Raw genomic sequence first — 23,918 nt, 5'->3', positions numbered from 1 at the left:
TTCTCAGAAAATAAAAGGAAATGGAAACATTAAGAAGATTAATAATGCAGGAGGCCCATTATCCAGTCTCTCCAAAAAGAAACAACAAAGAAAAAACAGTGGAGTATTTCAAGAAATTTTTCCAGTACTAAAGAACTTCAGATTCTAGATTGAAAAGATACAGTAGATTTTAAAAACCTATACCAAAGCACATCACTGTAAAGTTTCAGAGACACTGGAGTCAAAGAGAATATTTGCTGTGTTTCCAAAGAAAAAGCTCAAGTTATATACCAAGGAATAAGAATCAGGATCAAATTTCAACAGAAGCAGTGCCTTCAGAATTCAGAAAGAAATTTCCAACCTAAAATTCTGGATCCAAATAAACTATTAATCAAACCTAATGGTTAAAAATGAAGATATTTTTAGTGGTACAAGCTCTAAAAGAAACTTTACCTCATATAGCCTTTCTCAGGAAGCTATAAGAGGATGTTGCTTCATAAAAATAAGGGCATGAATGAAGACATAAGATGCAGAAAATGGGATTCCACAGAAGGGAGATGAAGGAAATCCCCGGTTGATGGCAATGGGATGTAAGGATGACAGTGCACCAGGCATAGAGAAGCTAACTGAAGCACATTAGTAGCTCCTGGAGAGAGAGGCACCTGAGTGGCTCAATAGTTAAATTTCTGCCTTCGGCTCAGATCAGGATCCCAGGGGCCCTGGGATGGAGCCCGGAGTCAGGCTCCCTGCTCAGTGAGGAGTCTGCTTCTCCTTCTCCCTCCACCCTTCCCTCTGCTGGTGTGCTCATGCTCTCTCTCACTCACTCGCTCTCAAATAAAATTTTTTAAAAAATAAAAGCTCCTGGAGAGACTTTCAGAAAGATTAAACATAAAATCCCTGATGCATCTCAGTACCTTAAGAGTTAAACAACTAGCAAAGAGTAAGAGGTTTCTCCTAAAACAAACTAAGAAAAGAACAAGGGTAAGATCATTTCCTTTAGAGACCCCAAAAAATAGGCATGAGGGACTTATCTCTTCCAATACTGAGATGGAGAAGTGGGAAAAGTTGATCTAGGGGTTCATTATTGAGGTCCTTGCCATGTAGACAATGGCAGCTTGATTCTAGCAGGTCTTCTAAGAAGCTGTGTGGTAGTTCCCACAATTGCCTCCTGAAAGACCAGTGGTTGGAGCCTGTATCTACGGATTTTCCCTCCTCATGATTAAGTTGCTGCCGGGGCATTACCTCCTGAAGTGTACCAGATTGCTTCAGGCACTTGTCCAAATAGGCTCCTTAAGTGTCAGAGGAAGCCTTAGGGTAGAAAGCCGAAAGAATATGAGATAAATCTGAGCCCATTTAGATCTACTGCCTCAGTGGCAATCAGAGGCGGGGTGGAGGGGATGTTTCTCCAGATCCCAGGGTTCAATCAGAGATGGTATTGTTCCTTATCTAAATCTGAAATCAAACAAAAAACTGGCAGTTATTAACTCCAGGAAGGCAAAATGGTGTATAGAGAAGAAAAAGCCAACTGTGACCAGGGGCATAACCTTGTTAACCGTGAATATTAACCTAATAAAAATTGCAGCATAGTTGTAGTGGGAGAGGAGGACATGGTGTTGTGGAAGTAGGTAGAAAAATTAATCTAGATTGTCATTTTCCACAGTAGAAATTAAGTGGATAATACCTAAAAATTAAAAGTCAAGAAATAGCTTATTTAGTGACAGGGTAAGTAAAATAATCTGCTAAAAGAAGGAAAAGTTGTTTTTGAGGTGAGGGGTGTGGGAGGAGCATGCATTTTGGGTGACAAACCTTAAGGACTCTGGTTATGTGCATGCCTACATTTGGGGTTTTTTGATGTAAAAGTTTTAACTTTAAAAGCATGAACCGAAGGGGAGGAGGGCGGGGGGTGGGGGTAAATGGGTGACGGGCACTGAGAGGGGGCACTAGACAGGATGAGCACTGGGTGTTATTCTGTATGTTGGCAAATTGAACACCAATAAAAAATAAATTTATTTAAAAAAAATAAAAGCATGAACCACTGCTACATAACAAACAGTATGAATAAACATAAACAGTTCAGCTATACTGTACCATACACATAGTAGGCATTCAATAAATATTAACTGATTATAGCTAATGTATACATAATGTGGAAGGAGGCATAGTAATTTGGGAAAGAAAAACTAGGATAAGTAAATCCACAAGGTCTTGTGAGGGAAAATATTTTCATCAAACTACTTTTTTCTTTTTGGCTAAGCCTCCTGTCTATCCTTTCCCACAATTCCACCAAGCACCCTAGAACATAGAAGCCATGATTATTCCAGCTTTTGTGCTTGACTCATACGCTACCCCCCGCCCCAAAATTCTGGTTTATCACCAAAAATGTAAACCTTTTACTTCACTCAGTGCACTCAGTTCAAGCTAGAACTTTTACATGACAGCTCTCATTTGCTTAAGCCAGACTATTTTCTGGTTTTCAGAATTTCTACAGCACATAAAGATTATATATGTCCATGTAACAGTCACCAGCTGAACCATAGCACTTAACACTCAGACAGTTTACCACTGCCTAGGCCTCCGTCTCCTTATCTGTTGATTGGAAATTATGGCCGCTTCACCCGGCTGTTAGGAGGATTAAGTGAGATCATGTTCATAAAAAGAAGTTGGCTCCTTTATTTTTCACCAAGAATCTCACTTAAGGGCCTAAAGAGTGCATCTTTATTCTTTAATTGTATTTTCAGTATGTATAATCATACATTGGTAGACTTACCACGGGGCTTTTTAAATTCTTTTTTTCAAGTTTCTTATATGCTGTTTCATTACAGAAATACCCAGTATCTTGTATTGAAAGTCCCATACCAGCCTTAGCAGAAGGAATCATGTTAGATTTTACTGAGAAATTTCAGACTGTTCCTAATAGATCTTAGGAGAAAGCAAGAAACATTTTTTTAAGATGGTTACGTTGACATCAGGAATGAGTCAAATATTCTCACTCTTACCACTTGTTATTCATTGTACTAGAGATTCTAGTCACTTCAATGAACCTAGTAAACTAAGAAATATAAAAAATAAAAGATTAAAAGGTTTGGAAAGGAATAAAAATACCATTTAGATATAAACTTAGAAATCATAAGTGAATCTGGAAAAACATCTGGGTGCACTCTCAACATGATATATACATATACTTGTAATAGAGAATGAAATTTTAGAAGGATTCCATTTACAATACAGAAATATAAAAAATGTAAGAACTGTATCTTAAAGTTAATAAAACATCACTGAAATTAAAGAAGACCTAAATAAATGGCAGATGATGCCATGCTGACAAATTAGGTTAGATACTGTAAAGCTGCCAGTTGATTTAAAGATTGTATGATCCCAGCAGATACTTTTATGGAAATTGACAACTTGATTCTAAAATTACATAAAATGCAATGGGTCAGGAATACACAAGACAGGGATCCCTGGGTGGCGCAGCAGTTTGGCGCCTGCCTTTGGCCCAGGGCGCGATCCTGGAGACCCGGGATCGAATCCCACATCGGGCTCCCGGTGCATGGAGCCTGCTTCTCCCTCCGCCTGTGTCTCTGCCTCTCTCTCTCTCTCTCTCTCTCTCTCTGTGACTATCATAAATAAATAAAAATTTAAAAAAAAATTAAATTAAAAGGAATACACAAGACAGTCTCAAAGAAGGAAAAACAAGCCTGGAAGTCTTAAGCTACCAGATTTCAAGAGATGATGAAGCTGCTCTAGCAGTTAAGATGGGGCAACATTGGCATGAAGAGAGAATGAGTCCAGAAACAGACCCACGCTTACCTTATTTTTGACAGATATATTGCCCTGGAGTGAAACAAAGAATAGATTTTTCAATTAATTATATTGAAATTTTATTGAAAACAACAAGGTAAAGGAAATCTTGAATCTACCTTACACAATGAAAATACCAAATATTGTAAATAATTTAAGGTATATAAAACTATAATGCTTGTAAAATAAAACATACTATCTTCACAAACTGGGATAAGCAAAGATTTTCCAAACAGAACATTAAGACCTTGACCATAAAAGAAAAAGGTGATAAAATGGACTTAATTGGGACACCTGGGTTGCTCAGTGGTTACGTGTCTGCCTTCTGCTCAGGGCATGATCCTGGAGTCCCAGGATCAAGTCCCACATCAGGCTCCCTTCAGGGAGCCTGCTTCTCCCTCTGCCTATGTCTGCTTCTCTCTCTCTCTCTCTCTCTCTCTCTCTCTCTCATGAATAAATAAAATCTTTTTTAAAAATATGGACTTAATTAAGATACTCTTTTATCTAAGGACACCTTTACAAGAAGGAAAGGATGAGCCACAAAATGGAGGAGGGACTGGCTGGCTGAGTTGATAAGAGTGTGCAACTCTTGATCTCAGGTTTGGAAATTCGAGCCCCACATTGGGTGTAGCAATTACTTAAAAACAAAAAAAAAAAAAAGATCTTTAAAAACAAAAAAGGCAGACAACTCAATAGAAAAATGGGCAAAATATTTTGAACAAGCACTCCACAAAAAGTAACATTCAAGTAGTCAATAAATATATGGAAATATATTCAACTTCCTTGGTGATCAGAGGAATACAAATTAAAACAATGCAGTACTTTTACACACCCACCAAAATGGCTAAAATAAAAAGGACAAACAAACTCTAGTGAGATTGTAGAGAAGCCAAGACATTTACACATTGCTAGTAGGGATGTAAATTAGCACATTTGGAAAATGTTTGGCAAATGGTTTGGCAGTTCTTAAAAGTAGTAAACATAGATTTACCATATGACCCAGCAATTCTACATCTAGGTATCTACCTGAGAGAAAATATGTTCACAAAGATTTGTATGCAAATGCCCAGAGTCAAAAAGTGGAAGTTACCCACCAGCTGGTAAAGGGATAATATGTATTAATAACCATGCAATGAAAAAAAAAAATAACCATGCAATGAAATACTATTCAATGAAAAGGAACAACACACTGATAAATGCTACAATGCAAATAAACCTCAAAAACATGTTAGGTAAAGGAAACTAGTCACAAAAGATCCCATACTGTAATGATTATATGAAATGTCAGAAAAGGTAAATATAGAGACAGAAGAAGACTTAGGGGCAGGGGTTGAGAAGGGAGAGTAACTGTTACTGAGCATGATATTTCTTTTTGAGATGATGGGAATGTTCTAAAATAAGGCTGGGGGCATCTGGGTGGCTCAGTCAATTGAGTGTCAGACTCTTGGTTTTGGCTCAGGTCCTGATCTTGATGTGAGATGGAGCCCTACCTCAGACTCCACACTCAGTGGAGTTTGCTGGAGACCTCTCTCCTTCTCCCTCTGCCCTGCCCCCTGCTCTCTCTCTCTCTCTCTCTCTCTCAAATAAATAAATCTTTTAAAAAATAAGATGAGACACTGGTGATAGCCGTACAACTGTAAACTTACTGAAAGTCATTTATCTGCACACTTAAAATGACTACATTTTATGGTATTTTAAATATTATCGAATAAAGCTAAACAGAAAAAGAACATCCAAGATGTCAATAGACATTGTAAAGGTATTCAAATTAATTTGTTACCAGAGAAACAAATTGAAACAATAATGCCACTATGAAATAAGATCACAGTACAATACTATTATACATAGCACCAAAATGACTAAAGTGAAAATAGAGGACAATATGAAGTGTTGATGAGGATGTGCAACAATGGAACTCCTATACTGTTGGTAGGAGTGTACATTGGTACAATCACTTTGAAAAACTAAAGCTGGACAGACACATCTCAGAACCCAGTATTTCCAGTCTTAGATGTACACCTCAAAAATATGTTTGCAAAAAGACCTATAAGACTGTTCATAGCAGCATTATTCATAGTTGCCAAAAACTGGGAATAACCCAAATGTCCATTTAGGGTTGAAAGGATAAGTTGTGGGATATTCACAAGTCAAGCCCTGCAATTCAAAAAGAATGAACTACCAACAACAACATGCACTTCAACACCTGCCCCCCCCACCAAAATAAATATAAGATTCCAGGTAAGAATCTAGACATTAAAAACATTAAAAGTATACTGTATGATTTCACTTAAATGGAGTTCCAAAACAGGCAAATTAATCTGTAGTGTTAGAAATCACTACAGGATAGTGGTTACTTTTGCAGAGGAGTGAGGGCATAATGGTTGAGATGGGGCATGAGGGGATGCTTTTGAGGTGCTGGAAGTGTTCCATTTTTCACTTCTCAACACACTGTACGCTGATGATTGGTGCATTTTTTTTTTTGCATGTACTTCAATAAAAAATGTTTATAAGAGTCTGTGCCAAGACCTGTACTGGGGAGAATATTGTCTAATTTTCAACATTAACTTTATGATATCAAAAGTGGGGCTCCTACTTTAAAAATGAGAAAACCAAAGAGGTTAGTCATTGTCACAATTTAAGATCTCTAGAAGGGGGCAGCCCCAGTGGTGCAGCGGTTTGGCACCGCCTGCAGCCCGGAGCGTGATCCTGGAGGCCGGGGATCAAGTCCCACATCAGGCTCCCTGCATGGAGCCTGCTTCTCCCTCTGCCTGTGTCTCTGCCTCTCTCTCGGTCTCTCTCTTTGTGTTGCTCATGAATAAATAAATAAAATCTTAAAAAAAAAAGATCTCTAGAAGCAAACATTAAGGTGGAATTGCAGGAGACTTACTTGGGGAAAGAGCTGTGGAAAATAAACGAGAAGGAGTAAGCGGGAAGGCTTAGGCAGATCTGACACATGTGAAATGAGAAGAGGAAAAAGGATTTTTTAGAACCTCAGACTGCAATGCAGCTCTGTGAGCTGAGCATTGTGACCAGTCAAGGGGGAGCCCCAGAGCAAAGACTGCCCATTAGAGGATTTTCATATTAGAAAAGATTGGCTCAGCTTTCAAACCCATAGAGAACTCAGTCATTAGCTGGGAGCAGTGAAGGGAAAGCTTGGACAAAGCTGAGCTGAGTTCTGAAGGGTAACTGGTCTCTTGCAACAGGTTCTCTCTTGAAAGGAGATCTGATCGGCACCTATCTATAGCTGCCACACTCGCACACTAAGTTAATTGGAAAGTTGGGGTGAATTCCAGGTTCATGTATCTGAATCCTGATAGTCCCTTTATGACCATATAAATGGAGACCTACCAAGTATAGCTCAAATATCTACAAAAGCCATATCAATCCATATCTCTGAAGGAAATATAGTATTTGGAAACAGAAAGATGGGAGTAAAATGCATTCCAGGCAGAAGAAATTGCATGTGAAATAAACGTAATTGAGAGTTAAGCTTCTGTATCTGTTCTTTGGCTGTTCTTTGATTGTTATAGATTCAAGAAAAAGCTGCAGAACTGGGCTCAGAGAAGATGTAGTTGCAGGAGCCAGTGCATGGCCACTTGGGGCCTCAGGAGGAATTCACTTCTGCAGTGCCTGTTCTTGCAAGATTCAGGTTCTCAGGGAAGAGAATCTGCTTAGCCTGGGTTGGTTATCCCTTGGCCATGGTGGGGAAGGTGCCTTGAACAGTCACACTGAGACACATAACCAAAGAAGAAGAAGGAAGGAATGTTGGGTTTAAACAGAAGGATAAAGGGATGCTGAGCTGGTAAAAGCAACAGATGCCCTGTGTAGTTATAAACCATCACTTAGTGAAGCTTAAGAGAACCCAAACCACTCATCATATGTGAGTGAAATAGTTCATTAAATCATTATGATCTTCACCCACAAATTCTTTCCTTAGCAATGTTGGTAAGTGCAAAATTTAGCACACTCTAAGTATGACATTTAATTTTGGATATATGACTTCATCCTGGTCTTGTTTCTCAAATCTAAATCTTCCTGGATTCATTACTTCACTGTGGTCATTTGTGATAACTACAGGACACATAGAATCCAGTGATCCATGTTAGTCCTTGAGCACCTGCCAGAGCATCCCAACCCTGTGACATGTAACTACTGCACATAAAGCACTGACTATATCTGGCTTCCAAGTATAGATTTCTATTTATGGTTTCTGAAAGCCCACAGTGAATACCAGTGTCTACTTAAATTCCTTAAAGCCCAGTGTACAAAGTCCGCTTCTCCAGGATCCCACAACCTCTTATGCATCCTTTATTAAAGCTCCTATTACCACATAATAGGTAGGAATTCCTTTCTCTTGGAGGGATAAGGAAGAATGACACTTATATCTGGATCCCCAGCACCTAATAGTTCCTGACATGTAGTAGGTACGTAGCAAATATTTGTTGTATTAAACTACAATAGAATGAACATTATGAGTCAGTAATGCAGTAACTCACTCGTGTATAACTAGTAAAAGTTTTCTTTGACTCTTAAGAGTCTTGCTCCTGTAAAATACAGATATGTTGCAAATACCTTCCCATTTTCTGAAAATGAGGAAAGCATTGGGAGTAAATTAGTTAAAATTATTGAGTCTGAGAATATCGATCAGGGTCTAGGCAACAAAACAAGAAACTACACTAGGTATTTTACTAGAAAACTAATATGTGGAGTTGTTTCACAGATGGTAGAGGACTAACAGAGCAGAAATAGGACATAAAGAGAACCCAGGGAGAACTGCAGGAAGAAGTTACCACCAGTAGAGTGGGAGGAACAAAAGGGTCCAGTTTGGCATTACTAGAAGCTGGTGACTCAGAGAAAAGCCCATAAGATTGGTGCTCTCTGTGGAGTGGCTGCCAACTGGCTGCCATAAGCTCATCAGGAGCTCAGAGGAAGGACCCCATGAAGTTGGGGCTCATAGCTTGAGAAGAGAAGATGCCTGGCTAATGCCAGTACCTCTGAAGGTGGGTAATAATTCAGGCTCTAGAAGAATCAAAAGAAACTGAAGCTATGGAGAACTTCACAGGTAAGGAATAGCAAGAAATGGAAAGAAAGTTTTTTCTCCTTTTCTACTCCCCATTCCTCCTCGTGTCTCCAGTTGGTCCAACCTTACTGGAATGGATTCTGAAAATATCATTTGCAGACTTGCAGCCCCAGCATAACAGAATATAGAAAGGCTGTTTTGGGGGCACTTGGGTGACTCAGTTGGTTGGGCATCAGCCTCTCAATTTCGGCTCAGGTTGTGATCTCAGGTCACAAGAATGAGCCCCGCATTGAACTCCACACTCAGCAGGGAGTCTGCTTGTCCCTCTCTCTTCCCTTCGGCCCCCAGGTCGCATGCTTACTTCTCTACATTCATTCATTCATTCATTCATTCATCAATCTTTTAAAAAAAAAAGGAAAAAGAGAAAGGATTAGTTTGGACCCAAAAGACATTAAATAGCCAAATAATATATCTAGGAGCAATATATGACCTAGACTGTTATGGAGGGACCACTTCAGATATGATCGCCAAAAGAGGGACTAACACAATATCTAAATCAATGCAAATAGCAAGAGTGGCAACTAATAAATTATATGTGTCACTTTCCCTTATTTTCTATTATCTGTAAAGTTGGAATTTTAAAGGCACCAAAAGAAGGTGTAATTGCTTTATTCCCATTTTATTATACCCTCCTTTATCTAAACAGTGCTTTTAGGAAGACTTAATAAAAAAAGACTTATGTGATAGTTACTGGCAACTAATGTCTAAGTGACTTCTCTGCAGATAACTTTCTCTTTGTATTATCACATAATTCTCTATATTTCTACACCACTAAGTTTTGGCAAGAGCAACTTAAAAAAGAAATTTTCAAGTATCCGGTAAAGCAATAATAAATTAATATTCTTGACATATATCTTAAAATCAATAAAACGTTATCTAATCAATTATGATAAGCCAAAATACAGTAACTCATTCTTTTTCATTATGGTTCCATAAATTCAAATGGTTAGCTTAAACTCTTCTCAACCTTTGAAAATGAATATGGAGTCTAGATTCCAGCATATATCATATCCTTTTTTGAGAGAGGTTTCCAACAATATTCAACTTAACTCAGCATATGCATAACAATCATCTACCGCTGGTGTGGCAATGTACTTGGAGGGATACAAACATGTGTCAACCAAGTCCCTGCTTTCAGTGAGCACACAGTCTAATTTGAAACAGACAAAAGCAGAAGAGCTCTAACCCCAGGCGGACTGGCAGCATGGTGGGGGGAGACCAGCTGGGGAACCTGTTAAGACTTTTTGTATAATGTGGCGTTTGACCTGTGTCTTAAAGATGGTTTCACTTTCTGAGACAAGTCGAAGAATGCTTTGCCATTGCCATCTAAATAGTCTTAATATTTATCAAGCATAGTATGGTTCACATTAAAATCTCGTCTTCCCAACTTGAAATTGTTAGTGTGTGTGTGTGTCTGTGTGTTAGATTTACGCATACACACTCTCCTTTATCAAACTCTCCATTTGATCTTAAGATTGTAATGATGGGCATCACTAGACCACAGAAAATGAAGACTTTTAAAAAAAATTGTTGCCTTTTCTATATACAACTCCCCAAAATGCAGACGATTTAAAATAATATAGTACCACACTTTGTACTTGCTTTTATTAAGGCTTACCATACTATATTCTAATTATTTATATTTCTATGTTCCCCTCTGGAATTAATGCCCAAGAACAAAGACTATACATCTATAGTAGGTTACAGAAAATCTTTACTTGATAAATAATAATTAATCTCCATTACTATCATTCCATCATTGAGTACAGAGACAATCTTTTTCCCATCAATTTATACCCAACTCGTGTGATTTTTGTTTGAAAGACCAGTGTCTCCAATAAATAACACGTAATGTACCTATTTTTATAATTTCTGAACATTCTTCTTCAGACTGTTAGGGAAATGAATAGCAGTGAATGAATAATGCACTAAACCCCATTTCTAGTGCCACAAGTGGCATTTTTATTCAACAAACTTTAGTTAGAGACCAGCTGTGTACCACAAAGTATATTTTTAGAGCCTATTTTTGTCACACTTGGGCACAATGAACCTATGGAACTCATGATAAATCAAAGATAAGAGTGACATGGATTATTAAACAAAGGAATGGACTATAGAGCGGTTCAGTTAGCAGTGTAAGGCTACATCTATCTCATCCAGAAGGACAGAATTTCAAGATACCTAAGTAATCCACAAAATCTTTCTACTGGAAAAGTTCTTTTTTTTTTTTTTTAAAGATTTTATTTATTTATTCATGAGAGACACAGAGAGAGAGGCAGAGACATAGGTGGAGGGAGACACAGGCTCCCTGCATAGAGCCTGGGATCCCAGGACCCCAGGATAACGCCCTGAGCCAAAGGCAGACATTCAACCACCTAGCCACCCAGGTGTCTCTGGAAAAATTATTTTCTTCAGGGGTGTGAACATAGGTCTAGTCTCAAGACTTCTGGTATTGCTTCCTGGTGTGAGTGGCCTTAGTGACTGAGCACGTTGAAGCACACAGTCTTGCTCATGGGCTGGCGCTCGCTCATGGTAACAATTGTCGCTTATCTGGACATCCCTGATGCAGGGCAACAGGGGCACAGACATGTTCCTGTGGCGATTCTCAAAGTGGTTGCACTTTCAAATGTAGTGGAGATAGTCTCAGAGGATGACAATGGTCCTCTGCATCTTTGTCTTGGTCACCACACCAGACTGAATCCGCCCTCCAATGAAGATGTTACCATGATAGGGGCATTTCTGGTCAATACAGGTGCCCTCGATGGCATCCTTGGATAATTTAAAGACCAGATCGATGTTTCTATAGTGTCGCAGGGGTTTCTCCTTGCTAGTTCCTCCAAGCAGATCCCCTCTTCTTATTTTTTTTTAATTTTTATTTATTTATGATAGTCACAGAGAGAGAGAGAGAGGCAGAGACACAGGCAGAGGGAGAAGCAGGCTCCATGCACCGGGAGCCCGATGTGGGATTCGATCCCGGGTCTCCAGGATCACGCCCTGGGCCAAAGGCAGGCGCCAAACCGCTGCGCCACCCAGGGATCCCCCCCTCTTCTTATTTTGAAAGGTGGTTGGCTGTTTTTGGTAGATAGGCTCAGTCTGAATCTTTGTGGCTGCCTGAGAAAAGGGTAATCCAGAATCTTAACTTTTCTGCCACTTATTGTGCTGATGTTTTTACTGAATCCCACGTTACATAGCAGCCACAGTGGCATTGGGAAGAGCACACACCACACACACACACCCCATCATTTTGAGGTTCTTTGGTGTCCTGTTTTCCCCCAGGAGTTTGAGATTCCTTTAAGGGCCCCAACATTTCAGCTTTCCCCTTTCTGCTCCACATCAGAACCTGCTTTCCAGAGCCTCTACTAATAGCAGTGTGGCACCAAAGAACTCAATGGTGATTTGGTACCTCCCTCTCCTCCTGGTAGAGGGGAAAAGCTGAAAGAAGGTAACCAATTGCTCAGGATCACACAGTTATAAGGAAATGGGATATGAGCTCAGATCTCTTAATGCCCGAGTGTTCTTTCCAGCATATGATGTGGCCTTGTATTAATGTGTCATCCATAGAATGGCCCTCCTTTTTCAGGTATTTGCATTTTCTCAAGATCAGAACTTAAGCAAAAATAATAACACGAAACTTAGGATAGGATATTAGGGGAATCCTAGAGCTCTTTTGAGGTTCCTAAAAATTGTATCCTATAGCGGCCTACATAACAACCTTCTGGCACACAGGAAGTAACTAACAGCTTACATTTTATTGAGAGAAAGGAGAAGGATAATATGATTGGCATCTGCCATGTGTCAGACACTGTGTTACACACTTTACCTGTGGGACCTCATTTCATCTTTAAAATGAGTCCATTAGGTAGCTATAATTATCCCTATTTATAAACGGTGTGGGGAAGCACTGCGTATATTTCTTATGCTTTGTGGCTATCTTTGAAAATGTTTCCTCTGCTAAAGTAATTTCCCACATTATGAATCTCGGATTCATAGGCAGAAACTCCGAGTCCGTTTCCCAGCACCTTCACAGTCAGGGTACAAGTCTCAGTCAAAGTCACACTAGTCTCAGTCAGAATGAGAGCAGCATGTATAAGCGGTGCTATCCCAAATCCACTTTTCTGGCTTGGATAGTAGAGAGGAGTCTGGTCTTCAGTGACAGGAATGATGAGAGCCTTGTGTGTGATAGCCAGCCAGCAGCACCAGCAGCACCAGCAGTGCTCAGGCCTGACCAAGGCAGTCCTGCATGGAGGGTTTGGTGTTGTTTCTGGCTATGCAGCCTCTAGACTTCACTATCTGCCTTTCCCGGAGATTCTACAAACTGTTTAATATCCCTTAATAAATCCCCTTCTTTTTAAACTAGCTGAAATGGCTTCTGTGGTTGGCAACTAAGATTCCAGGCCACAATTCAAAACCACAGTGAGATACCACTCACTCACACCCAGGAGGATGACCACTATCAAGAAAAAACCAAAAAACCAAAAAAACAAAGTAATAAGTGTTAGGGAGGATGCGGAGAAATTGCGGAGAAATCCCACCCTTGTGTACTATTGGTGGGAATGTAAAATGGCGCCATGGCTGTGGAAAGCAGTATGGTAGTTACTCACAAAATTAAAAACTGTGAGTAGAATTACCCTACTACCTAGCAATCCCACTTCTAGGTGTACCCAAAAGACTGAAGTCGAGGTCTCAAAGAGATATCTGTACACTTGTATCCATAGCAGCATTGCTCAAATAGCTAAAATGTGAAAGGTATCTAGAGTAGTCAAAACACAGGGATGCCTGGGTGGCTCAGCTGTTGAGAGTCTGCATTTGATCAGGGTGTGATCCCAGGGTCCTGGGATCGAGCCCTGCATTGGGCTCCCCGTGGGGAGCCTGCTTCTCCCTCTGCCTATGTCTTCTGCCTCTCTCTGTGTGTCTCTCATGAATAAATAAATAGAATATTAAAAAAACAAAAGTACATCCAGAAAATGGAAGGCCAGTTGCCAGAGGCCGGGAGGAGGCAAAGGGGTGGTGAGGAGGAGCGAGAGGGCAGGCAAGGCAGGGCCAGGGGCCGGAATGGGAAGTTGTACCCTGGGTGCATCGCAGCATTTCCATTTTACAAGATGAACAGAGCTCTAAGATAGTGGAGACGGCTGCACAGCAACATGAAAGCACTTAATACCACTGAGATGTCCACTTCAAATGGTAAAGGTAGTAAATCTTATGTTGTGTGCCTCTTACCATAATTTAAAGAGAAAGAAAAGACTGACAGTATCAAGCGCTTGTCAGGATGTGGAGCAACCAGGACTCTCCTGTCTTGCTGAGGAGCCAGCAAATGGCACAGCCATTTCGGAAAATCACATGGCGGCGCCTTGGAAGGTTCAATATACATTTGCTGTATAATCCTGCCATCCCAGCTCTGAGTATTTACCCACCCCGGCCCGCAGAAGAACTTCTTCCCATGCAGGGCTCCAGGACAGGGGGAAGGGTAACATTGGGGTACCTGTGGTGATACAGCTGTCCTGTAGGCTGACTTCAGCCGTGGGCATATCCCGTCGTGGTTCTGTCCCCGAGTTTGGCAAGATGTTAGCACTGGGGGAAACCGGGCACTTTAGGGGATCTCTACAACTGCATATGAATCTGCAATTACCTCAGAAAAAAAAGTTAATTAAAAAAAGGGGGGACACCTAGGTGGCTCAGTGATTGAGCAGCTGCCTTAGGCTCAGGTCGGGATCCCAGGGTCCTGGGATCGAGTCCCACATTGGGCTCCCCTCAGGGAGCCTGCTTGTCCCCCTGCCTGTGTCTCTGCCTCTCTCTGTGTCTCTCATGAATAAATAAAATCTTAAAAAAAAAAAAATCCCAGACCAATACAAGAAGTAATTTTCCTGGTTTTACACAGCCGTTAAAGGTAGAACCCAGATCTGAACCCGCGTCTGACTGGCCCTTCATCACGTGCTGTGTCCTTCCTCTGAGACCGTCGGGCCCGGCCGCTGAGCAGCAGCGTGCTGTGGTAGAAAGGGGCTGCCCTGGCCGGGGGAAGCCCTGGCTTCCTGAGAAGAACCCAAGCCCTGTTGCCTAGGACTCTGAGTGACTACAAGGATGTTCTTTGACTGGCAGGCTTTGAGTGAATCTATAAATTTACACCTTTCAGTAAAGGATGGCATACATTTTAGCACATGGAGTTCCCGCTTGAACACAAAACAATACGCAGATTATTACTAGCATGTGATGATAACAGTAAAGGCTAACACGGTTTTAGCACTCAGCCCTCGCAATGACTTGGAAGAGAGCTGATTGCTACGGGGCAGGGGACACAAATGAAGCGTAAGGAGGTTGAGCAACTTGCCCTGAGTCCTCACAGATGGCTCAAAGGAGAGCTGGAGTTGCGGTCTAGCTCCAGGGCTCACGCTTTCACTAGCGAAAGCAGGTCAGATGATTCTGTAGAAAAAGAAATATGTTGCTGTGTAAGGTGCGGGATTTCTTATTGTTTGAAGGAAATATTGTTTAAATATGTATATTTTAGAAGGACCCACACATGGATTCATTTAAGATGCCCCCACAATACCTCAACGGCTAATACTTGATGAGCCATTCCTGTGAAAGCGGCTTACAATAAAGGATTTCCTCCTGTGGTTGTAACTATGATCTCCACTCAATCCTTGACATGTATGCAGCTTAAAGATGATCTTATGAAACTATTTAGATCTTTTGGATCAACAGATGCCTAAAAATTCAATGGTTGACATGGGAGATGTATCTAGGATGCCAATGGTTTCTGTTTGTACAAAGAGTTAGACACCAGTGAATAAGCATCACAACGTCTCTATAAGGGAGGGAAAGTTGAGAGGACTTAAAGTATTAGCTGCATTCAAGAAACAAATGCAGTTTTATAACCATCTATATGAAAAGAAATCTCACTTTAAGTGAAGAGTATTTTTTTTTAATTTTTTTATTATTTATTTATGATAGTCATATATATAGAGAGAGGCAGAGACAAGGCAGAGATAAAGGCAGAGGGAGAAGCAGGCTCCATGCACCGGGAGCCCGACATGGGATTCGATCCCGGGTCTCCAGGATCGCGCCCTGGGCCAAAGGCAGGCGCCAAACCGCTGCGCTACCCAGGGATCCCGAAGAGTATTTTTTAAATGCAAATAATTCACATTCCCTGTCCTCTCCCTTACCTTGTCACACCCATGAATATTTCTATTTTGATACTGGGTTTTCTTAAGGCAGATTTCTATCTCTTTAGCCACATATTAGAATTACCTAATTTGAAGCCTCAGTGTGATATGGCAGATGGAGAGTATTTAAATCAGAATTGAAATCCAGGTTCTTGGCCTGTTTGCTACCTAAAGCAAATTTTGTTTTTGTTTTGTTTTTAAAAGATTTTTATTTATTTACTCATAAAAGACACACAGAGGCAGAGAGACAGACAGAGGGAGAAGCAGGCTCCCTGAGGAGAGCCTGACATGGGACTTGATCGCAGGACCATGGGATCATGCCCTGAGCCCAAGCCAGACGCTCAACTGCTGAGCCACCCAGGCACACACCAATTTGTTTTTTGACTCTGAATGCCTTGTAAACATTTTCTGTATCTGTTTCCTTAAATGCCAGGTGTGTCTTCTCATCTTTACAGACCCTTGGGAAGTATTTTAGAAAGTCCTCCATGTTCTCCTATCTAGTTCTTGCTTTAAGTGGATTTGGAAAGGAAAGCATTTTGTGGGCACACACATAAAATAGTTAATAACTACCATTTAGAGACACTTAGGTTTCCAGATCAATAACCACACTATCTCAAATCTTTATAACATTCCTACACAGTTGGATATGTTAACTGATTGGAATTATTAACAGCCTCATTTTATAAAAGCTGCAGCTGAAGGTGGGGAGGCAGGAGCACTGGCTATGCACACTGACATGGCGTTTGAGGTCAGGGAAGTCACTTCTTGGTCTCCAGTGTCCAGCGTGGTGGCCAACACATGCCAGATCTCAGGAAAAGCCTGCTTTTCAAATAGCTGCTTCTGTGTCATGGCTTTAAGCTGAAGTTCAGAAAGTCATTAATGTGCCTTTCCTATTTCTTCAGTCTCATAAATTTACCTTTGGAAATTTAGCTTCTTTTCCTAGAATGTAAGGATTCAAAATCATAAAACACGGAAATGTACATGGATTGCCTTATTTAAGATACGTATGGTTGGCAATCAGCTGTCCAAGGTGGCAAAGAGATGTACACCTGAGGTTTTGAAACAATTTCCTGAAGAAGGATCATCGTACACAGTGACTCATCCACAGGTAGCCCAGGGCCAGCCATATAACTCTCCCAAGGTTTTAGTGTTAATATTGCTGAGCTCTTATGGCATTTGGGTTCAAGGGCAAAAGTACTGGGTGGTTGCTTTAAAATCTGGAAATGCAAAAAGACGTTGAAGTTTTTAAAGGAGATTCAGGAACAAAGAAGACTTTTAGAAGAGGTGCTTTAAAAGGATGGCTTGCCATATGTAAAATGCAGGGGTTTTTTTTTTTTTTTTTTTGAGAGTGAAAGAAAGCACATGTGATGGCAGGAGGGGGAGAGGGAGAGAATGAGAGAATCCCAAGCTGACTGACTCCACGCTGAGGATAGAGCCCTCCTCGAGGCTAGATCTCAGGATCCTGAGATCATGACCTGAGCCAAAATCAAGAATTGAATGCTTAACCTACTAAGCCTCCCAGGTGCCCCTGCAATAAGTATTTAAAGAGAAAAAGTATAGAACAACTAAGGGTATGTTAATTAGGGATGAAAACACTTTATTTCACTGTTGGCTAGGCTCACAAAAAGTCAAGGATGATAGGCCCTTATTTTACATTTATTTTCAAATATTTACATTAATTCACCAGTCTCCGGATAAGGGGAAAAGTTACTTACATGCCTGGTTTTATAATGGTTCGCAGTGATTTGTCTCTTTAGGCTGTTCACAAATGTTCTTAGTTGTCACTATTCCATGTAGCACCTCCAGAGTTTGCGCTTTGGAAATAAGTGGGGTTGGGCTTGAAACCTGCCTTTCTTTTGCCCTGGATAGCTGGATGGCTTGTCTACTGTGACCAAACTCTCAGAGCCTTAGCTGTGTCTTTTATAAAATGGGGCTGCTAATAATTCCAACCAGTTAATATATCCAACCGTGTAGGAGTGTTATAAGGATTTGAGATAGTGTGGTTATTGAGCTGGAAACCTAAGTGTCCCTAAATGGTAGTATTAGCTATTTTTTGTGTGTGTCCACAAAATGATTTCCTTTCCAAATTCACTTAAAGCAGGGAAAGTAAATTCAAGTATTTCCTCAAGCAGCTATATAGTATCATCTTAAGATCACAATGACTCAACTTCCTTTTCCTTAAGGAAATATAATTGGGGGGAGAAAAGAAAAGCTTCCAGCATTGCCCTGTATTCAGCGTGCAGATGAGGTGTCAGTATCCTGCCCAAGCCTGGGGAGGTTAGTTCTCCAGAGTGTCGGAGCTGCACACAGAGGAAGTTGCTGGGTTATTGTGAGAAAGAAGCATGTGGACAAGACTCTTCTTCCAGGCAGCTTTAAAAAAGGGCATTACATTGTGCATTGTAGGTCAACTCCCAGTGTCCCACACCTTCATTCAAAATCCTGACAACCACCCCTACACGTTAGGTAGTTTTAGCAAAACAGTTAGGAGCAAAGGTTCTGGACTCACTGCCTACATTCCCATCCCTGCTTTGCAACTCACTAGCTGTGTGTCCTTAGACAAATGACTTACCCATTCTAGTCTCTGCCTTTGGCTCAGGTTGTGATCCTGGGGTCCTGAGATCAAGTCCCGCATCAGGATCCCCTTGGGAAGCCTGTTTCTCTCTCTGCCTATGTCTGTGCCTCTCTGTGTCTCTCATGGATAAATAAATAAAATCTTTTTTTAAAAAAAATGACTTGCCCAATCGGAGAAGGACAAACATTATATGGTCTCATTCATTTGGGGAATACAAATAATAGTGAAAGGGAATAGAAGGGAAGGGAGAAGAAATGGATGGGAAATACCAGAAAGGGAGACAGAACATGAAGACTTCTAACTCTGGGAAATGAACTAGGGGTGGTGGAAGGGGAGGAGGGAGGGGGGTGGGGGTGAATGGGTGACGGGCACTGAGGGGGGCACTTGACGGGATAAGCAATGGGTGTTATTCTGTATGTTGGCAAATTGAACACCAATAAAAAATAAATTTATTATTAAAAAAATAAAAAATAAAAAAATTAAAAAAATGATTTCCCCATACTAAAACTCCCCTTCCTCGCGATAACATTGATGCCCATCGCCCAGGGCTATTGTGAGGCTCACATAGAAAATAATGTCTTCATGAATGTCTTCACATAATGCCTGCCACGAAGTACACACTAGTTGTTGCTATTGTTGTTTTGGCAATAGTAGTTATCTTGCACAGTATCAAACACTAGTAAGAAGGTAGAAATCCTAGTCTTCTGACTCCAGATCTCAGGCTCTTTCTCTTACCATGTGTTATAGCTCTACAGAATGTTTATTGCTTCCTTCAGTGATTAAAATACCTCAGGACTGTTTCTGTAATCCAGGGATGCTGAAGGATTCTAATTATGCAGAGCCACAAATAAAAGGTCACTGTTAGTAGAAAAAGACAATGTTGTATCACTGTTCTTTGCTCTTGCTTGAGAAAAAGAGCCCACATATCAGACTATGTCTTAGCTCCCAAGAACTATACTTCCCAGGAGTTATCATTCTCGGTTACCAAAATGAGTTTCAGGGGCACCTGGGTGGCTCAGTGGTTGAGTGTCTGCCTTCAGCTCAGGTCATGATCCTGGGTCCTGGGATAAGTCCACATTAGGCTCCCCACAGGGAGCCTGCTTGTCCCTCTGCCTGTGTCTTTGACTCTCTCTGTGTCTCTCATGCATAAATAAATAAAATCTTTTAAAAAACAACAACAACAACAAAACCCACAACAAGTTTCAGTCCTGCCAATCAAAAGCACTGCCTGTGATTTGACAGTTGAGAGGCCACAGTATCCTCTCTGGTGCTAAATGGTGACATCAACTGTTTGTCTCCCTTGCAAAGTTATCCTCTAATATTTTGCTCCAACTTCCTCCAAACAAAACAACTGGTGCAGCTGCCAGTGTGACTGGCTGGCTTTCTGGTTCACTGCCTACTTAGACGTAAATAAATGGTACACTTGCTCCCCACTTTAACTACCACTGGGCTTGGCTTGGCTCAACTCCAGGCTCCTTGGGTACTGAACCTTGTAGAGTTCATAAAGTTAATTTTCCAGACTAACTGCAACCTCGTATGAACTTCATACAAGGCAGCTCTAGAGAAAGTCACACTGACTTTGCCATATCACTTAAAAATAATTTTTTTAACTGTCAGAAAGAAATCTTCACCAACATAGATCAGTTGCTGGGCCATAAAACAAATCTTAACACATTTCAAAGAATGTAAGTCATACAAAGAGATTTCTCTGAAAACAATGGAATTAAGCGAGAAATAAGTAATAAAAAGATACCTCGAAAGCCCCCAAGTAGTTGGAAACTGAACAACACACTTCAAAATAAACCACGGGTCAAACAGGAAGTCACAAGATAAACTGGAAAATACTTTGAGATGAATGAAAGTGAAAATGCAACATATTAAAATTTCTGGGATGCACTTAAAGTAGTGCTTAGAGGAAAATGTATGGCGTCAAAGGCTTATATTATCAAGAAGAAATATCTAAAATTAGGAGTCTAAGTCTCCATCTTAGAAAAAACTAGAAAAAGCAGCTAAAAGCAAAGCAAGCGGAAAGAAAAAATAATAGAGATGAAATCAATGAAATTGAAAAACATAAAAATCATAGAGAAAAATCAACTAAATCAAAAGTTGTTTCTTTTAAAAGATCAATAAAATTGATAAAACTTAGTCAAACTGATAAAGAGAAAGAAGGGGGAAAAAATCAAATTACTAACATTAAGAATGACATGGGATAAGCCTGGGTGGCTCAGTGGTTGAGCGCCTGCCTTTGGCTCAGGTCATGATCCTGGGGTTCTGGGATGAGTCCCACGTCATGAGTCCCCCTTGCTTATCCCTCTGCCTATGTCTCTGCCTCTCTCTCTCTCTGTATCTCTCATGAATAAATAAATAAAATCTTACACACACACACACACACACACACACACACACACACAGACAATTACTTACCTATTAGACTGGCTAAAATCAAAAGATCTGAATACCAAATGCTGGCAAAGATGCAGAGTAATTGGAACATGGCTGGCAGGATGTAAAATGGCACAGTCACTTTGGAAAACATTCTGGCAATTACTTACAATAACATACACTTATCCTGTGACGCAGCAGTACTCCTCCTAAGTATTATTTTCCCAAGAGAAAGGAAAACAAATGTTCACACAAAAGACCATGCATGATGTTCACAGGGGCCTGATTCATAATCACAAAACTAGAAACAACTCAAATATTCTTCAACTGGGAATAAACAGTCTGGTTTATCCATACAATGGAATACTACTCAGCAATAAACATGAATGAACTACTTATAAATGCAACTACATAGATGAATCTCCAACGCATTATGTTAAGTAAAAGAAGGTTCGTTAGCCTCAAAAGGTGACACTTATATGCCATTCTGGAAAAGGCAAAACTACAGAGACAATCAGTGGTTGCCATTTGCAAACAATTTCTAGGAGGTTCACAGACCACCTGTAGCTCATCCCAAGACCCCATCTATATGCTACTCCGTGGTCAAGGCAGCCACCCATTCCTCTCCTCAGAGCTCCGGCTCCTTCCTGAACCCTAACCAGATTCACCTTTAGGGGCATGCTGCTTGGTGCGGGATTGGTTCCTGTTTCATAGACAGTGTGACACTTTTCTCTCCTCAGGTATCACTTCTGGGGCAAACCACCCATCTCAGGGCTGGGCATACTGCATGGGATTGGTGGTAAGGCACGGTGGCAATCTGCCTAGTAGCAAACTATTTCATGATTTCCCCAGGTCCATGAAGTTCCCACCGTTGTGCTGTGACCTGAGTGAATGGGAGCCAGTTGGGAGAAGGATGAGAATAAGGAACCTAAAAGAACACCCATCTGGCTCAGTGGGTAGAGCACTGACTCTTCATTTCAGGGTCCTGAGTTGGAGTCCCACATTGGGCATAGAGATTTCTTAAGGAAAAAAACAAACACTAAAGCAAGGTGGGCTCTGTAAATCTGCACCTCCCACATCAGAAAGCCCAGCTATGTAGGAAGTCAGTGGTGATGGATCCCCAAGCAAATGGAAGAAGTGTTGACTTGAGCCAGCTTCAGTCATCATACCTCCCTCTCTCTACCTTTCGCTCATTCGCCATTCTTTTTTTTTAAGATTTAATGTATTTATCCATGAGAGATACACAGAGAGAGGCGGAGGCGGAGGCACAGGCAGAGCAGCAGGCTCCCTGCCGGGAGCCCCTGCAGGGCTCGTCCCAGGGCCCCAAGGCGGCCCTCACCCCGGAGCCCGGGCGCCCCTCCTTCCGCGGGCTGCGACCCGAGGCTACGGCGCGGGGGTGGACAGACAGACACAGGAGCTCGCCCTCCAGCCCTCCAGGCGTTCGCGGCCAGCGCGGCAGACCGGGGAGGCCGCAGGTCGCGGGGCGCGCGGGCGAGTTAGAGCGCGGGGGGCTGCGGGGCGCTCGTGGCGCGGGCGGCCCCGCCCGGAGGCGGACACCGGGGCCCAGGCCGGCCCGGCCCGCGGGGATGGCGGCGGCGGCGGCGGCGGGGCGGGGGCGTGAGTCCCGGGCTGGAGAGGCGCGGGCCGGGGCTGCGGGCCCCGCCGCCAGGTGCGCGGCTCCAGGGGCGCGGAGGGCGGGGGCGGGCGGGGGACTGCGCGGGGGGGGACTGCGCGGCCCCGCTCCCCGCCGGGCTCCCCCCCGCCCCCGCCCCTGCCCCGCCCCCGCGGGGACCTCAGAACCGGGGAAGCCCGGAGCCTTCCCAGGCCGCAGCCGGCTCCGGTGTCCCAGATCGCGGGAGCTCTGACCTCCCCCCAGACCGATGACCGTACAGCTCGGGTCGGTTTGGACGACGGGTCGTGTCCTGACTTGCAGGGTGTGTGCCGGGACGCCAGGACCGGGTCGAGGGCAGCGGGCCCGGCCGGCTTCAGCCCGCAGCGCGCTGCCACGGCGGGGCGAGCTGTAAGGACCCCGCGGTCCCGCCTCATAGCCCCCCCCCCCCCCCGGGGGGCTCCTCCGGGCCGGGTCGAGCGCGGCTCCAGGGCCGTCCGCGCCGGTGCTTCCTGAGCGACGTTTTCAGACCATGTGAAGATCCATCCGGTTTAAGGTTTGGTCCTCTACGATGGAGAAGTATGAAAAAATCGGGAAAATCGGCGAAGGATCCTATGGAGTCGTGTTCAAATGCAGAAACAGGGACACGGGTCAGATTGTAGCCATCAAGAGATTTCTGGAAGCGGAAGATGACCCTGTCATAAAGAAAATCGCCCTTCGAGAAATCCGCATGCTCAAGGTAATGGGTTCTTTAAAGCGAATTTCCAGGGACTAAAGACATGGAACCGACTGCCGTGATGTTTCATGAGTGTGTTAACATCTCTTTCCTGCATGGGCTGCTGTCCTCATGGACACAGGTAGGACGTCCGTGGACAGGTCCCCAATTACGTAACGAGCTAGAAAGCAGGGACACCAGTGCAGGGAAAGATGGAGATGCTTGTGGGACGTTTCAATTTTCTTCCCCATAGCTTCTTTCCCATGTTGGCTGCAGACCTGGTACTTCAGGAGCCATCAACTTTGATACTGCAGAAGCTTACCACAACCCCACAAACCCACGAACTTAGCATTCGTGAGTTTTTGAACTTTCAGGCCATCTCCTGTTAACATTCTCAGTCCCTGAAGATAATTAATCATTCACCTGTTTTCAAACTGCTAGGAAGCTGTCGGGTTTTCTTTACGCTTTACATTTATCTGCTGCTGAACATCATAATGTCCTTTCTCTAGAAAAAAAAATTTTTTTAAATATTTTATTTATTTTTTCATGAGACACACACACACACACACACACAGAGACAGAGACAGAGGCAAAGACACAGGGAGAAGCAGGCTCCATGCAGG

At 42.4% G+C, this 23,918-nt stretch overlaps 1 protein-coding gene and 1 pseudogene across 2 annotated transcripts in view; one reads left to right on the top strand and one right to left on the bottom strand.

Annotated features, from left to right (window-relative positions):
* Positions 1-11,297: 11,297 nt before the first annotated feature.
* On the bottom strand, positions 11,298-23,017 carry LOC140599248 (small ribosomal subunit protein uS17-like; annotated as a pseudogene).
* The window catches only part of CDKL1 (cyclin dependent kinase like 1), a 56,161-nt gene continuing 54,981 nt past the window's right edge, over positions 22,739-23,918 (top strand). The window contains exon 1 of one of the 2 annotated variants that reach the window (XM_026000736.2): positions 22,739-23,319. In XM_026000736.2, coding sequence (XP_025856521.1) covers positions 23,152-23,319 — 168 coding nt within the window. In that variant the 5' untranslated portion in view covers positions 22,739-23,151. Of the gene's footprint in view, positions 23,438-23,918 lie in introns of both variants that reach the window. The other variant, XM_072761500.1, reaches the window with a different exon arrangement.

The sequence above is a fragment of the Vulpes vulpes genome, chromosome 6 (genome assembly GCF_048418805.1).
Source record: "Vulpes vulpes isolate BD-2025 chromosome 6, VulVul3, whole genome shotgun sequence".
Classification (NCBI taxonomy): domain Eukaryota; kingdom Metazoa; phylum Chordata; class Mammalia; order Carnivora; family Canidae; genus Vulpes; species Vulpes vulpes.
This window is presented reverse-complemented; position numbering and strand designations above follow the sequence as displayed.